General features: G+C 30.7%; 1 protein-coding gene and 1 long non-coding RNA gene across 2 annotated transcripts; one reads left to right on the forward strand and one right to left on the reverse strand.

The window, feature by feature from the left end:
* Positions 1 to 969: 969 nt before the first annotated feature.
* Positions 970 to 1,582, reverse strand: LOC140919540 (uncharacterized). The gene is made up of 2 exons (XR_012162184.1): positions 1,430 to 1,582; positions 970 to 1,338 (listed from the first exon to the last, which is right to left on the reverse strand). It is a non-coding gene; the product is annotated as an uncharacterized lncRNA (long non-coding RNA).
* A 13,746-nt stretch (positions 1,583 to 15,328) lies between these two features.
* LOC101501030 (kinetochore protein SPC24 homolog) lies at positions 15,329 to 18,815 on the forward strand. Its single transcript, XM_004492428.4, has 5 exons — positions 15,329 to 15,737; positions 17,715 to 17,856; positions 17,955 to 18,056; positions 18,218 to 18,291; positions 18,419 to 18,815. The coding sequence occupies exons 1-5, from the start codon at positions 15,554 to 15,556 to the stop codon at positions 18,523 to 18,525; spliced, it is 609 nt and encodes a 202-aa protein (XP_004492485.1). The 5' UTR covers positions 15,329 to 15,553; the 3' UTR covers positions 18,526 to 18,815.
* The last annotated feature ends 8 nt before the right edge of the window (positions 18,816 to 18,823 follow it).

Raw genomic sequence — 18,823 nt, forward strand, 5'->3', positions numbered from 1 at the left:
ATATATTATTTATCAGTAACAAGTGACATTTTAAAATTTTGTTCGAGTATTAAATTTTTCGTAACTTAGTTAAATTATACTCTAATAAATAATTTTAATAATTCACAAAATAAAAAAATTGGGGTAAAGGGTTAAGCAATTCAACACAAAATACACTAAAATTATATAAATTAGAGTTTAAAAAATTCAGGGTCTTACAAATATAGAACATATAAAAGTGGTCACTCATATATCTAATGTCTTAAGATTTTGAATAGAGAAATCACTACGCGAAAAAACGGCTTTTACAGCGCTTTTTCAAAAAAATAAGCGCTGTGGAAACGAGCGCTGTAAATGATACAACAGCGCTTTTATAAAAGCGCTGTTGTATCATTTACAGCGCTCGTTTCCACAGCGCTTATTTTTTTGAAAAAGCGCTGTAATATGCACCCCGTCATATGAGTTATGGGTGTGCATATTACAGCGCTTTCTCACAAAAGCGCTGTAATATGCCCACCCATAATTCATATATGGGTGTACATATTACAGCGCTTTCTCGAAAAAGCGCTGTAATATGTCCACCCATAATTTCATATATGGGTGTGCATATTACAGCGCTTTCTCGAAAAAGCGCTGTAAAATGCCCACCCATAATTTCATATTATGGGTCTGCATTTTACAGCGCTTTTCTTGTACATTTTACAGCGCTTTCGCACGAAAGCGCTGTAGAAGGTGCACCATTAAAGCGCTTTAGAACAACATTTTACAGCGCTTTTTAAAACAAGCGCTGTAAAATGTGTGTGTGTGTTTTTTTTTTTTAAACGCTGTAAATTAATTATTTGAAATGAAAAGTGCTTTTTAGCTTTTTATGGCACTTTTTTTAAAAAGCGCTGTCTTTTATCTTTGTACCCAAAATTATTTTTGATCCAAAATCACTTCACAATCAGTAGAACAGAACATATTATAGACAATCAGTTCACACAATCAATAGAACATAAATCAGAACTCTGTAACTTTTTTAACATATATGTAACTCTGTAATTTACAACCTAAGTAACTACATTCAGATACATATATACAACCTAATTTACAACCTAATTACCTACATTCAGATCCATTATATAATAACTAACAGATCCATTATATGCATATATTGTGTCCTATGATCATTTACATATAATAACTAACAGAATATACATTATATGCACTAGCTACCATATAATATTCAGATCCCTTGCCCAGCACAAGCTATTTCCCAGAAAATCAAATAATTTTCATGTCAAGCACGTACTGACACCATTCTTCCTTTAATTCCATCAGATCTTCCTCAGAATATGATGGACTGGAATTGGCAAAGTACTGCAATATAAAAATTGAACATATTATATTAAGTTAGTATCAAATATATAGATAATTTATATATGAAAATCATATAATGCAAATACCGTACCGTTTCTGGGATAATAGTTTTATTCTTCTCAACAATCTCCTTCATGAATCTCAATATGTAGTACCCACAGTCGATGTTATTTGTTTGACGAGGGCACTTTATTGAGATCCATGTAATGTTATTAGACTTCTGCTTCGACACTTTAGCACCTCTTTGAGCTCGATAAACTTTTAAGGCACTATCGAATGAATAAATGTGATTATTAGAGCATGAATATTTATATATATATATATATATATAAATATTCATGCTCTAATAATCACATTTATTCATTCGATAGTGCCTTAAAAGTTTATCGAGCTCAAAGAGGTGCTAAAGTGTCGAAGCAGAAGTCTAATAACATTACATGGATCTCAATAAAGTGCCCTCGTCAAACAAATAACATCGACTGTGGGTACTACATATTGAGATTCATGAAGGAGATTGTTGAGAAGAATAAAACTATTATCCCAGAAACGGTACGGTATTTGCATTATATGATTTTCATATATAAATTATCTATATATTTGATACTAACTTAATATAATATGTTCAATTTTTATATTGCAGTACTTTGCCAATTCCAGTCCATCATATTCTGAGGAAGATCTGATGGAATTAAAGGAAGAATGGTGTCAGTACGTGCTTGACATGAAAATTATTTGATTTTCTGGGAAATAGCTTGCTGCTGGGCAAGGGATCTGAATATTATATGGTAGCTAGTGCATATAATGTATATTCTGTTAGTTATTATATGTAAATGATCATAGGACACAATATATGAACATGCATATGGATCTGAATGTAGTTTAGGTTGTAAATTAGGTTATATATATATACGTATCTGAATGTAGGTAATTAGGTTGTAAATTAGGTTGTATATATGTATCTGAATGTAGTTACTTAGGTTGTAAATTACAGAGTTACATATATGTTAAAAAAGTTACAGAGTTCTGATTTATGTTCTACTGATTGTGTGAACTGCTTATGGTATTTGAATATGTTTTGTTGTTGTGTGCACTGATTGTGAAGTGATTTTGGATCAAAAATAATTTTGGGCACAAAGATAAAAGACAACGCTTTTTAAAAAAATCACAAACATCAAAGCTTACTCTTTCACAATTCAATCTCCACCTCAACACCCTTTTTATCTCTTTACATTCTCTTTCCTTCTTAAATCGAAACTTAATTGGTATTCAGGATCATTGCCATGTTGCGAAAAATGGGTTTGTGTCTGGTGTTTTTGGGGATTCCCATGATGCGTACAAGGTGTTTGAAGAAATGGGTTTGTGTCTGATGTTTTTTGGATTCCCATGATGCGTACAAGGTGTTTGAAGAAATGGGTTTGTGTCTGATGTTTTTTGGATTCCCATGATGCGTACAAGGTGTTTGAAGAAATTAGGTGTCTGATGAATATTATTTTTAAAGCTTTTTTACAGCGCTTTGTCAAATAAGCGCTGTAAAATGTCTTTTTTACTCACTTTCAAAAGAGTCGTTTACAGCGCTTTGTGTGAAAAGCGCTGTAAAAGGTATAAAACACTCATTATTTTATTTTTAAAAGGATCTTTTACAGCGCTTTTTAAGATAAGCGCTGTAAAATGTCTCTTTATTTTATTTTTGTGTTTGGTTTATTTGGGTTGGGATGACATTAAAAACATTTTTATCATTGTTTATTGGATTAAAAATATTGTTATCATTGTCTTTATCACAATACTTTAGGAGATGATGAATTATTAGAAATGAGTATTCTGAAGAATCTATATATATATATGCACTGAGCAAAAGAGAATCTCTCTATTCAGTTCAGTTCAGTTCATGTAAATTACTAATTTATATTCAGTTCAGTTCATGTAAATCAAGCTAAATATAAAACACTCATTGTTACATGAACTTGGTATAAAACACTCAAATCAAGCTAAATATAAGCAGAAAATAAATTAATCAGAAAATAAATTAATCAGAACTTAGTATAAAACACTCAATTCAGATTACATGCATATTTACAATAACACAGTTCAGATTACATGCATAGCTTATATAAAACAATTAAACATATATATACATTAAGATGCCCTTCTTCTTTTCCTGGTGACATTCACATTTGTTTGTCCATTTACAATACGAAACGATGGATTAATCCAAATTCCCTCATCATGATCATCTCTAAGATATAAACCATCATCAGTTGAATCAATTTCATGTGGTTGTTGTGATGTTGCAAATAAAAGATCATTACCAACATCTTCATCATTATTGTTATCATCACTTATTTTATTGGTCGATAGGACAACAGACCATTTATCATTAGAAGGATCAGTGACATAAAACACTTGTTGAGCTTGCGACGCTAAAATAAAAGGCTCGTCTTTGTATCCCACCCTATTAAAATCGACAAGCAAGAATCCTGACTCATCAATCCGAACGCCATTATTATTATCGACCCACTTGCAACCAAATATGGGAACACGAAACATTGTGTAGTCTAACTCCCATATGCGCTCGATAACCCCAAAATATGATAGATTTGCATATATTGGGTTTTTGTCTTTTGCACTTGAGACATGCATCGCTTCAGCTACGAGAGTGACTCCACTATTTTGCATAGTGGTCTGATCATCTTGTTCTTTGGTATAAAATGTGTAGCCGTTAATAACATAACCAGTGTAAGAAAAGACATGTAAGCTCGGACCATTTGCTAGCCACCTCAATCTATTTGAAATTGATCCGGGGTCTATATCAAATTTTGACATTATGTGATTTTTTAACCATGTTACAAAACTTCGATTGTGCTCTCGAGTTATCCAATTTTGATTCCTATTCATGTTCAAACGAGATAACTGATCAATGTGTATTGTAACATACGGTTGAACCTCATCATCATTGTGCAGAACATACAATTGTGCCTGCTCCCATTCTGTCCTTGATATAGTCAGTAGTCTCCTTCCAGTTATCCCTTCTCCTGATAGTCTTCCCGAATGACGAGACATGGGAAGCCCTATGGATTCAACATTGGACAGATATTCAGTACAAAATTCAGCAGCCTCTTCAACAATGTATCGTTCAGCAATACAACCTTCTGGTCGACTTCTACTTTTTACGTACCCTTTTAATATTTTCATATATCGTTCTATCGGATACATCCATCTCATATAAGCTGGCCCACAAAGTTGTGTCTCCTTAACCAGATGAACAGTAAGGTGAACCATTATATCAAAAAACGATGGTGGGAAATACATTTCAAGCTCACACAAAGTAACAACAATTTCCCTCTGCAATGTCGGTAATTTCTGAGGGTCGATCACTTTACTACAAATTTCCCTGAAGAAGAAACATAATCTAGTTAAGGCTAGTCGAACTTTTTCAGGTAAAATGGAACGTATACCTATTGGTAGCAAATGCTCCATTATAATATGACAATCATGGGTCTTCAAACCTTTTAACTTGAGGTCTTTCATACAAACCAAATTTTTAATGTTCGAAGAGTATCCTTCTGGAACTTTAACTTCGTGTAGAAATTTACATAAAACAATTTTTTCCTTTCTAGATAGAGTATGAGCGGCTGGAGGTAGATATGTGCGATTTCCTTTCTTTACTGGAGCCAGTTCATTTCTTATTCCCATATCGACCAAGTCCAATCTTGCATTGACGCCATCTTTAGACTTTCCTGGAACATTGAGTAACGTACCAATAACACTTTCAAATACATTTTTCTCAATATGCATCACATCGAGGAAATGTCTTACATACAATGACTTCCAATATGGCAATTCAAAGAAAATTGACTTTTTCTTCCACCCAGTTTTCACCAGCTCTCCCGCAAAAGGTTTGCCAAATTTATTGGTCAAACCTTGTACTTTTTCAAGTATTTGATATCCAGTCGGTGCTAAAGGAGCTTTACCTTCCTCTGATTTTCCATTGAATGCATTTCTCCACCCACGATACTGATGACTATAAGGTAAAAATCTACGATGTCCAAGAAACACATTCTTCTTACAATGTTTCAACCGCATCCAATTTGTACTCTCTTCACATATAGGACATGCACACTGACCTTTAATGCTATATCCTGATAAATTACCATATGCTGGAAAATCATTAATTGTGCCGAACAACATAGCCCTCAAATTGAAACATTCTTTCTTATACCCATCATAAACTTCCACACCTGTCTCCCACATACTTTTTAAATTTTCGATTAGAGGAGTCAAGTATACGTCGATATCATTCCCCGGTTGTTTGGGTCCAGAAATTAACAGAGACAACATCATAAACTTACGCTTCATACATAACCATGGAGGTAGGTTATATATTACCAAAATCACAGGCCACGTGCTATGTGAGATGCTTTGAAGACCATGTGGATTCATTCCATCAGTAGAAAGTGCAAGTCTTAGATTTCTTGACTCTATCCCGAATTCAGGATACTCGTGATCAATTTTTGCCCATTGTGGGGAATCTGCAGGGTGTCGAAACATTCCATCTCTAATTCTTTCATCTGCATGCCATGTCAAGTGTTTTGAATCTTCTTCACTGCGATACATGCGCCTAAATCTTGGTATTATAGGAAAATACCACACGACTTTTGCTGGAGTAGATTCTTTCTTCTTATATCGAGAGACATTGCATTTCGGACACGCCTTAAGTAGTTCATATTCGTTTCGAAATAAAATGCAATCGTTAGGACACGCATGAATCCTTTCGTAACTCATTCCAATAGAACACAAAATCCGTTTAGCCTCGTAGGTTCGACTGGGAAGTTCATTATCATCTGGCAACATATCTTTTATGAGTGTTAATAATTCTGTAAAGCTTTTATCAGACCATCCATTACTCGCTTTTAAGTTGTACAACTTTAATATCGCTGACAGTCTTGTGAATTTAGTACAACCATTATATAATTCTTTCTCTGCATCACTCAACAAACTTTCAAACATTTTAGGACAATCTCGAAGATCTTCTTCAACTGCTTTTGCAATCTCATCAACTCGGTCCGGCTCATATGTATCTGTATCGAAATCAGTTGAAGCATATGTAGAACTATTCTCAAAATTAATGTTTCCTTTTTTTTTCTCACCATGTCTTATCCAACATGTGTAGCTTTGATCAATTCCATTACATACTAGATGTCCTTCTAATTCATCTTCTCTAACACGTTTTCCAAAACAACATTTTAAACAAGGACAAACTACTCTATTTGGATCTTTTGCATTCTTCACTGCAAACTCAACAAACTCCTTCACTCCAATTTCATACTCTTTTGACAATCGATTGGCTGAAATCCATTTCCTATCCATATTATACCACCTATATAAATGCAGTAACAAAAATAATAAGCTTTCAAAACATATCAACAAGTTTCAAAAAGAAACCAATATCAACTAAAAATTTCAAAACAGAACAGATCATGTGTAAAAAATACCTTAGACAACGTAGATGGCCGCACAGTACGTAGAGGATATTAGGGTTCGCAACGTATATAATTATTTGAAAGATGTATTTTACAGCGCTTGTGAAAAACGCGCTGTAATAGGTAGTTAAATTCAATGAAAGCGCATGTGTTTTACAGCGCTTGTGAAAAACGCGCTGTAATAGGTAGTTAAATTCAATGAAAGCGCATGTGTTTTACAGCGCTTGTGAAAAAAGCGCTGTAACTGATTCGCGAAAGCGCTTCCGTTTACAGCGCTTTTTTGACAAGCGCTGTAAAATCCTTATAACGTGATGCGCAAACGTTATATGACCTACTACAACGCTTGTTTTACAGCGCTTTACATAAAAAGCGCTGTAATAGGTTCCGTTATTTTTAAAATATAATTACAACAGCGCTTGTGTTTAGAAAGCGCTGTAAAATGGGCGCTGTTAAATGTCATTTCTGGCGTAGTGAATTGTGTCAAATATATATATATATATATATATATATAATTTATCAGCAACAAATGACGTTTTAAAATTTTGTTCGAGATTAAATTTTTCGTAACTTAGTTAAATTATACTCTAATAAATAATTTTAATAATTCACAAAATAAAAAAAATTGGTCTAAAGGGCTAAGCAATTCAACACAAAATACACTAAAATTGTATAAATTAGAGTTTAAAAAATTCAGGGTCTTACAAATATAGAATATATAAAGGTGGTCACTCATATATCCAATGTCTTAAGATTTTGGATAGAGAAATTGTGTTAAAGTCTCTCATGGTCCTAAAATATTTGGCTATTGTTGCTTCTGCGTCTCCAAGACTCCTCAACAAGTAGTATAAAGTCATGGTTCTGCTTGGTGGGGGAGTGAGAGTCGATCTTGATGTTAAATTTTTGTATCGAAAGTCTTCATGACGTTGTAGTCAAGAGGCGAGTCTCGTGTGGGAGACACACACTTGAAGGGAAATATTGTCGGATTTAAGTGTGAGTGGTTAAGTCATACATTGAATAAGAATGAACTACACGTTGAATATATAGGAATTGGGGACCTTTAAGGTTTTGAGTGGAGACATGTTGTCGAAGTCTTTTGCGATCCTAAAGCATTTGACTTATTGTTTCTCATGCACCACAAAACTCCACTTATTGTTGCTCCTACACTCCGAACACAAAGAAGTTTTCTCTTTAGACAATTAATTTTTTTTTTAAATCTTTTGATTTCTAAAGGAATGAAGTTTAGTAATTCAAAGTTCAGCTAAAAGATAAGTAAAATTTGGCCGAAAATTATTCCAACTAAAATTTCAATTCGAGTTCCCTTAAACGATACGCCATTAACTTAAACTCATTAACTACTTAGCTCTACCTCAATTTTGTCCAACCGAAAAACCACCTTATAAAAACAAGTCATATTTTCTTTACTTATCTTTTTAAAAAACATTTTTAAAAAAATCTTATAAAAAAAGAGATAACAAAATATAATTTCATTGTGGTTGCTAATATTTAAGTAGAACACAAATTACAAAATAAAATTTGATGAGATTGAGTCTAGTAAAATGAGTTAGATTTTTACGACGTATTCAGAAAAACATATTCAAATTTAATGATTTAATAATCATGACACATTGAATAGGATTACCTAATGGAGAAAAAATATATAGAAAACAAAATAAAATTACAATTACAAAATTAAAACAGAAATAACAAAATAAAATAAACTACTGCAAGGTGTACTCTTGCATGCCTTAATTTACACATATTGCTAAATGCCAAAATTACGAAAAGAACTGCAATGCAGTTGCACACAATATTCTAATGGGTCGTTTATATCATTTTAAGTATGATATCAATATTTCTTTCTAATTTGTGTTTTACTTCGCCCATTTATGTGTGCCCAACCATAAAACATGCATCGTGTGCAAAGGAAGGATATTAACCTAATTTTGAGTGTGAATAAGAGGGAAGAGAAAGAAACAAAAAATAAATTGTAGGGCAAAAGAATTCTAACAAAAATAAAAACACCCTCCTCTCTCCATAACTCCATCTCAAAAATCCAAAACATAATAAAAATTATGATAACTATATCATCTTTTTCAAATAATATAACGAAATATTAAAAGTTATTTATTCTTTTTCACCTTTCTATTAATTTAGATAAAAGAAAACATAGAAACTTTTGTTATATCAACTCATGAAACAATCAAGTCCAGTTTCAAAAACATTTTAAATCAAACAATAAATTAATTATTTTTATTTAGCAACTATTTAGATTTCGTTTATTCGAGTAAAATAAAAATAATGATAAGTTAAATTATTATTATTATTATTATTATTATTATTATTATTATTATATCAAGGTAATTAAATAAATATTTATATCTACAAAATTAGATTAGTTTTTAAAAGAAAATTCATTTGATTCTATGTTAAAATATTTAGCAAATTTTTATTTGTTGGTTAGTTTATTATGTGAATATATAAAATATTTACGATATATGTGAACATACTTCATCCATAAATTAATAATAGAGTAACAGCTACACACATTAATTTTTATAATAGAGTAACAGTTACACAGACGCATTAATTTTTATTTTTTAATTACATGAACAATATTTGTTATTATTTTTTGTTTTGTTTATTAGATTGGAATAAGAATAGGAGAGAGTTGTTAAAAAGATAAGTTGTCAAAAAATATTCAGAATAAAAATAGGAGAAAATTGTTAAGAAAATAAGTTGTTAGAGACACGTTATTTATTTGAGCACATTTACTAAATGTATTTTTTTTTCTTTTCAAATTAATTTATTTTGTTTTATTAATAGTATTTCAATTTTTTAAATAAATTAAAAATAATTAAAAAAATAAAATTTTAATTTATTAGTATTTACTTTAATTTATTATTATTATTTTTATTTTTTTAAATAATTAAATTAATAACAAATATTAAAATATATAAATAAATAAAATAAAAAAGCAGCGACTTTCTACTTAAAAAAAAGTAGCACATTCGCGTAAATAATTTTCAAAATAGGATATTTTAGAAATTAAACAAAAAAAGATATAATAATCAAAATCTCGTCTATATATATATATATATATATAACGAGGAAGGTTATCATATTTAAAGTTAAAATTGTGAAACCATGATAACCTTCAATGAGTAAATTATGAGTGAATGACATACATTAGTATTCTACGTAAAAGTTTCAAGAAGAAATAGAAAGGTTAAAATGAAAAAAAAAATGAGTTGTCAACAAACTTAGGGGTTTGTTTGAATATAACTGGACCCATTTGTTTTAGATTTTAAAAAGTAATTTTGACTTTAAATTTTTAAAAATAATTTTTATGAAAATTTACTTAAAAATAATAGAAGTTATTTTGAATTTATTTATTACCAATTAAAAATAAAGTAATTTTGAATTCGTAAGATCTAGTTCAACTAACAAATGTCAATATTACTGGTAGGGACTAGGGATGACAACACAACCCGCATCTTCGGATACCACTCAAATGTGTCGTGATTTAGACGGAGAAAACTCATTTTCATTGAATGCGGATTTCCCCGATATTAAAACTTGGGAACGGGTTTAGGGATGTTAATACTTGAACTCACCCTGCTAGTAATATTATTGTTATTTTTAAATTTTATTTATATGTATATATTTAATATTTTTTTCAATATTAAAAATTATAATAATCTCTCTATAAAAAATATGATTTTAATATTCTTTTTAAATTTATTATTGTATAATAATAAATTTTTTTGCTATATTAATATATATATATGAGTGGGTGCGGATGCAGTGGAGAAACCCGAAATCCGTCACGGACGGGATCAAAGACTTAAATTTCACACCTGATAAAAATAGGTGCCGATTTTTCCCGACTTCTCGGGTGCGGGAGTGGAGGAGGCAAAACCCACCCCCCTTTGTCCCTTACTTGGGATTATGTGCGAGTTTCTTTACCATTTCATCTAAATAAATAAATAAAATTTATTTTTAACATTCAATAACTTAGATATTTATTATTATTATAGATTTCTATATGATACATATCTAGTGACGGAGCTTGACTAGAAAGCTTGGGGTGACCGACATAAAAATATAATGTATAAATTAAATACATAAATAATATTATATAGCAAAAAATTAAGTTGTAATAAACACAAAGTGAAGTATCAAATAATTTTATTACATGACTTAAGAATACCTTAAAGTAATGCTCTACGTTCTTTAATTAACTTAAAATCATCAATAATAGACTCTGAACTGATACTTGCATCAATTTTTCTTTCAATATAAACCGTCATGCTATTTGCCAAAAAGTCAGCTTCCATCTTGTTTCTTAACCTAAATTTAATAATTTTCATTACTGAAAAAGATCTTTCAATTGTGGTAGTAGAAACTGGAATAGTCATGATAAGACGAAGTAGTCTATCAATCAAGTAGAAATTTTGCGTCGTTTCAGTTGCAACCAAACATGAACACAATTCTTGGATAGTTGATAAATTCTTCAAATTTAAATCTTGACGAGCATCAACCAAGAATTGTTGGAGTTGAAATTTCAAATTAGTTTTCTCTTGCATATTGAAATCCACAGGGGTAATATTTTTCAACTAGAATACAAATTTTTTCAATGTTAAAAGCTTTATAATTATCCTTAGGAGTCAAAGCACAACTTAGAGTTAACAAATCCATTGCTTGCTCACTAAGTCTGTTATTCAACTCTTGTAATTGTTGATCAATGACAGTAAAAAATATTTCAACTCTAAAATAATGTTCTATTGTAATCTTACCTATAAAAAATATTAAAAAAATATCCAAATCTTGTTGTTGAATGAACATCGTTGAGATCAGGAATCTCAATATCATGTTTTTCACAAAAAGTCTTCACTTCAGTAAATAATGCATCCCAACCATCTTCTTTCAATGCTTGAATAAGAGACTTTGTTGTTCCAACAAAACACATGACATTAACTATATCATGAGATTATTGTTGTAAGGCTTGACAAAGAATATCAGTTATCCCCATAATTTCTTTCATCAAATGCAAGATAAATATAAAATCAAACGCCTTCATATAATTATAAGCACTATCAGCATCCCCACGTGTAGAATAATTTGCTCTTTCATTTGTAATTTTTTTTAAAACAGTACAAGTTGCCTCTTACATATTTATCAAGCTACAAATAGAAGAGAAATGTGATCCCCAACGAGTATCCCCAACTCTTTTCAAAGTACCAATTTAATTTATACCTTTATCAGTTACAATCTCATCAATTTCTAGCAAATGTGCAATTTCCTCTAATTGAGCAGCTTGTAACTCATCATGACACTTAGTAGAAGAACAAACAACATTAACAACAAAAGTTAGCTTCTCAAAAAATTGATGAATTGGAACAACTTCTCTTGATGTAGTAACCAATGCAAGTTGCAATCGATGACCAAAACAATTGACATAGTATGCATAAGGACAATCTTTTCATAAATAGTGCTTGTAAATCGTTCCATTCTCCTCCCATAATACTTGCACCATTATACCTTTGATCACGCATGTTAGAAACATCAAGATTATGTCAAGAAAGTATATCACATACTTCTTCTTTCAGAGTTAAAGTTGTAGTGTCTTTAACATGTGCCACAAAAAAAATTGGTCTTGTATTAAACCAACTTTATCAACAAATCTTAACATAAGAGACATTTGTTTCCTTTTTGATTCATCACGAGCTTCATCTACAACGATGCAAAATTTGGAATCACCAATTTCTTCACAAATATATTTTCTCACCCTACTAGAAAGAATACGCAATAGCTTTATTTGAATTTGATGTGAAGTATACTTGGAATTATATGGAGCATTTTTCAACACAACTTTCGCAACTTTATCATTGTAAGTTGCCAAGAGTTTTATCAACTGAAGAAAATTGCCTTGATTTCTTGACCCGCTAGTTTCATCATGTCCCCTAAAAGCACAAGCTTGAAGTGTCAACCAACGAATAGTGTCAATTGATATCTTGAGACATATTCAATTCTTCAAAATTTGTTATGTGCTTTGCACTTGAAAAGTATTCCTAATATGTCCATCTTGATTCAACAAGTCTAGACAAGCTTTCATTGCATTGTTGTGTGGTGAGCAAAAATCCATCCCTATGTGTTCGAAAAAGGCGCAAAAAAAATTTCATTTTTAATTTTCTTCTAATTTCTAAAATTCGTACCAATGAAGACATCTGATCTGGGACGTCCACTTGGTCTTTTGCTAAATAGATAGCATGGTAAACAATATGCAACATCTTTAGAAGGTGAATATTCTAATATGAAGAAAATATGTTAAACCAAACATATTGAAACCGTCTTCAATGAACCTCGTTGTCAGATAAATGATATTCTTCTAAATTTATTTGATAAAGACCAAATTTTAGATAAGCTCTTCGTATTGCATCCAATTTATTTGGTGGATATTGCCAAATTTGAAGGTGTTTTCCGGGATCACGTTCTAAACATTTCACAAAGTCATTTTCGAAAACTCTAGGAACCTTGGAAATATATTTCTCATTTTCTTCAATTCTTGGATTTTCATAGATAGTTTCAGATGTAGAAGTTATAATTTCTTCATCTCTTTCACTCTCACAAATTTTCCTCTTGAAAAAGAATCAATTCTTTTACTCTTCTTCATTCTCACAAACTTATCTAAATCAACCAATTCAAGAAATATAAAACATATTTTCAGTGAAAATTAAACACCTTATATGCAACATAAAAAACTCAAACACTTTATATGGATATAAAATCAAACACCTTATACGCAACACAAAAAATCCAAACAAAAATCAACACTAACATCTAATTTGAAACAAAAAAAAGCTTCAAACAAACAAAACTCCAAAACAAAACTCCAAACATCAATTCTGATGATAAACGAAAATACGAAATTTAAATCTAAACGACTAAGCGACGGACATATGAGCGACTAAGCGACGAACGCCCAAGGCGGAGGCGACGCGGTCACGCGGAGGCGGATCGCAAGTTCGACGTTCGGGAAACTGGATGGAGAGAGGAAGGCTGGAAGACTATAAGCAAGAGGGAGAGAGAGGAAGGCTGGTTGGAAGAGAGAGGAGGAGAGAATATGTTGAATTAGGTTTAAGGCATTATTGTAATTTCTTAATTTTAATAAGGGTATTTTAGTCATTTTACTTTTTTTTTTGTGGCCGTGACCCCTGTCCCTATAATGATCCGCCTATGAACATATCATAGTTTTTAAAAAAAATGTCTCTCAAAAATAATTTTTATGAAAAAATTCTCAAAATAGATGTTATTTTAATCATTTTTGAAAATTTCATTATCTAAATAGATGAAATACATTAAATGATATTTTAAAATAATATATTTAAATTTATTTTTAATTTGAAATTTTTTAGTTAAAATTATTTTCTAAAAAATTATAATAAAAATAAATAATACTATAAAAATTATATTCATAAGAAAAAAAATTATAACAAACAAATTAATATTATAATTATAAATAGATAGATTCCTCTTTGATTATTTACATAAAATAATAAAGTTTAAGAGGTTGAGCAAGCAGCTTTTAAAAGGAGGCGAAATAAAATAAGTATGAAGACAATGTCTCTTTTATTAACTTTTTGAAGAGGCAAATAAGTCTTATTAATAATTAGTAATTACATCCCGAGAAAAAAGTTTTTAGAAATAATTAATAATTATATAATTTCGTGAACAGTAAGAGAAAAAAAAAAAAAAAAAACTCCAGCAGAGCCATTGACTTCGGACCGCATAATTTTGATTTTTAACTTCTTCATATTTTTTCCAAATTCCATTCACTTATAGGAGACTATGAAGCACTAATATAACATTCATGTCTCTTCCACTAATATAACATTCATGTCTCTTCCACTAATATAACATTCATGTCTGACTGTGTCACCAACTCACACAAGTATCTCAAAACAGATATTTTTGTTTTCAACACACTTTACTTACCGCCTTATTATTCGCAATAAATCCTTGGTACTTCTAATTATCAATTATATTAATTAATTTTTTTAAAATATTTAATAATTTTTTAATGAAACAAATTGTTTAATTTAAATAAACATAATATATTTTAGAATATTTTATTGATTTTCATAATTTTTTTAATAATAATCTTATCAAAATGCGTCAAATACTAAATATAAATATTATAATATATTTTAATTAAAATTAAAAATTTTATTCGTCACATTATAAAAATTTAGCTTATAAAATATTGTATTTTTGTAAATATTAATTTACTAATGATATAAATGTCAACATATTTATCTATTGATTAACGAGTTTAGTCTATTTTATCTATGAATATTAGTTAAATAATGTCTCATGTCCGTGGTTAAGCAATTTATCTATTATTAATTTTGTCAAAATAATATTATGTTATTCAATGAAAGATTGAGTTATATTATTACTGATTTGGGTTGGGTGGAAAAAATGTAACTATGTATGTGTGTAAAACTTTGTATTTTTGTAGAAACTCACTAAACTCATAATCGTAATCCGATAACAAAAAAGGGTTTAGTATCCTAATCTTAATTATTCAAAAGAAATTGTTTCCCTCCTCTTCTAATAAACGGAAAAAAAAACCCAAATTTCAAGCGCATATTCCATTCCTTCACACAACACAACGTTTGAGTCAACAAACCTCGTTCCAATTCCAAACCAAAAGGGAAAACCTTTTTCCCACAGGAATGGCGGAATCTTCTAGAAACTTCGACGTGAATCAGCTGATTTCCTTCGGTAACGATCTCGTAAAGGTTTTCCAAGACCCTAATGATCGTGACCTCAACGACCTTTCCCAATGTCTGCAACACTCACACTCCATTTCTTCCAATTGCAACTCTGACCTCGATGAAGCTCGCTCCTTGTTTCAAGGTCAATTACTCTTCTGCCCTTTTCGTTTACCATTCTGCACAAGAAAAAGTGGGGTTTGAGTTGTATTGGTAAAGTTTTCTTTTTTACGATTTTTTTATTGGGTGTTGAATTTTGGTTTTGTTTATCATTATTTAATTGCTGGTTTTGCCTTCGGTTAAGTACTTTGTTAATTTTGAACTTTTGGGGTTTGGATTTTTCCAATTGGGTTTGTGTTTGATTCGTTAATAATAGTTGAAATTCACAAACAATGATAGTAACAAAATATGGGAATTGAAGTTATTAGAAATCTATACAATTGTTGTAAGAGAGAAAATGTAGAAAGAAAATGAGGGAAAATATGAATGTATAACTCTCTAACTGATTTGATTTAGTTAGTTATACAATGCTAACTAATAATGACTTGGTTAGTTACAATGATTAGTAGTTAGTTACAATGGTAGACTAGCTAAATAACAGTTCTATTAACTGTTACTCAGTTGCTTTATGGACTCTATTAAATTAAAAGTGTCCATTTTTTTACACTTCTTGTGTTACTGATTTTAAATCTTGGCTGTAATTATTTGCTATGTTATGTGTCTTTGGCTGGTTAAGAGAGTTGTATCATTTAGTATAAAGAAAACATTGCACTTTTGGTTATTGGACATTCCATGTTTGTGGCAATTGGGTTTGTTTTATTGAGAGCTATTGGATCCCTTACTTATCAGTGTTATTTACTACTACCTCCGGTCCTAAATATAAGAGACAATTAGGTCATCAAAAGTTGATGTATTTGTTGACCCAAGTGTCTCTTATATTTAGGATCGAAGGTAGTATTTATTTGTTCATTTGAGATGTTGTATGTTTGATTGAGGTGTTTGTTAACAGTTTGAAAACTTGAACAATATAAATCATAAAAAATGGAGTGGAAGTTTGCAATAAGGTTTTCCAATGTTTGCATTCTCCTTCTCTATGTCTCTTTTGGATTTTGTACCAGTCACCTTTGTGAGTTTTTTCTTTTTGATTACATATTTAAGTAATCATAATGGTGAATAAGAAATGCTGTTAGATTTAATAGAAAGTTCACTTGTGGTTCAACTGGAAGTAGGTTGTGTGTGCTATGTCAACTATTACAATCTTGAGCAATGGTGTAAAAAAGCGGTGCTATAGTCCTATAGCATTGCAGATTTTGGTGAATATGCTATGAAAACCATAACACTGTCCCATTTCTGCTTCAAGGGCGATAGCAAACACTGTAGCATTTTTTCGTTCTAAACGGATATGGAGGAAAATAGTTAATTTTTTAGTTTTTTAATAATAAAAATGAGTAAAACTGAAGAGTAAGTACATGTGTGCTGCACAGCCCTCCACTCATGTATAATAAAATTGTAGCCCTTTCAACATGTCCTCCTCCATCTCTAGCGAGTCTCCGATCTTTTTCCTATAAGTCTCCTATTATGATGATGTTCTTAACTGGAAAGCTGTTCACAGGGCTTAAGGAGTTGCATAGCCTAGTGCATATACAAGGCACAATTATCCACTCTGGGAAAAACCAGGAGAAGAATTAGAAGACATTTTGAGGAGTTTGAAGTAGTAGAAGTTGAAAGATGTGCCTCACTATCTGCCAATGAGAATGATGATTTTATTGTTTTCAGTAATCACTAGTCAGAATTATGAACTATTGAGTTTTTTGAGTTAACTTTAAGTCACCTTTTATACAGCTTATTTCTATTTGTATGCAGCTTACTTTTTTTGTATATAGCCTACTTTCTACTTAAATAACGGATTTATTTCAACTGATATGTGGTTTCTACTATCTGCTATTTCACATAGCGGATTTTTTGTGTTAAGCTATTTCTCGTTAACTGCTATTAATAACACTGATATAAATGAATTTATTTAGAAATTGTACTCTACCTCAAGTAGCTCATATTAATACTATCTACTATGAGTAGATATTTTTTATTCTATTATCACTTGACCATTTCTTTTATGAAACAGATTATCAGAACAAAATAGATTCCCACAAACAGAAAATAGAGGAAGCTAGATCTGAGACTGCTGCTGATGCAGAACTGGAGCTTCTGCAGAGAGAACTGGATGAAGAACTTGAAAAAGAACGCATGTTAAAAGAGGAATTTAGATAAGTCTCTATTTGTTTTCTTCTTTTCAATTACATGCTCTTTTTAAATTTTAATCTTCTTGAAATGATGTATCTTATCATCCATTTTGCATCAACACAGCGATTAGCAATGAGTTTAATGATCTAGAACAACAGCGGATTTCTGTCAAAGAGCAAAAAAACAATTTATTGAAAATTGAGCAAGAAAAGACGAGGACACGGTATGTGCATTGCAAAACTTGAATTTAAGATTGTAAACCAGTATGTACATGTATTGTTATTTGTTATTCGTGTTCACTTCCAGATTATGGTCTCAATCACATGAATGTGCCTTCTAAATTCCGATATAAATTGAAACATGTATTCTTCTCTTCTGTTTCAGGATGCTACTTTCAATGTATGCTTCTGTTACAAATATTGTGCCAAACATGGATGATCAGTCAAAAATTTCAGGCTGTATCCTTTTGTTGAGTTTACCTTTACCATTCTCTTTCCCCTATGTTTCTTCTTCAGGTATTCTGTGAATGATACTATTTGTCCTTTGAAAATACAAGATTGTTTGCTCCTTAAACCTTAATTGCAGATATTGTTGAAAAGGAAAAAAATGCGGTGGAGAAATTCGAATATGACACATCACAAATGACTAGCCTTGATATATGCAATGGCATCTGGAAAACAATAAGTGATTGATGCATTTCAAACATGCCTCAGTTGGTTGATATTTGTAACATTATGTAATTTCTCAAATTGAGTGCCATGTTAGGAATTTTGTTTAATGATTGAAGAGTTTTATGTATCAATTGATTATGATGTAAAGCTTGCAATGTTGATGGTGAGTTGTTTTTTTGACTAAGTGTGGAGTTGTTGACTACTAGGAAATGTGAGTATAGCTTGCCTTATAAGTTTCATTGGTTGATTTTTCATGTAAAGAATCAGATACTAGTTTCAATCTTCACATACTTGACCACTTGTTATATTAACTAATGTG

Source organism: Cicer arietinum, chromosome 3 (assembly GCF_000331145.2).
Source record: "Cicer arietinum cultivar CDC Frontier isolate Library 1 chromosome 3, Cicar.CDCFrontier_v2.0, whole genome shotgun sequence".
Taxonomy (NCBI): domain Eukaryota; kingdom Viridiplantae; phylum Streptophyta; class Magnoliopsida; order Fabales; family Fabaceae; genus Cicer; species Cicer arietinum.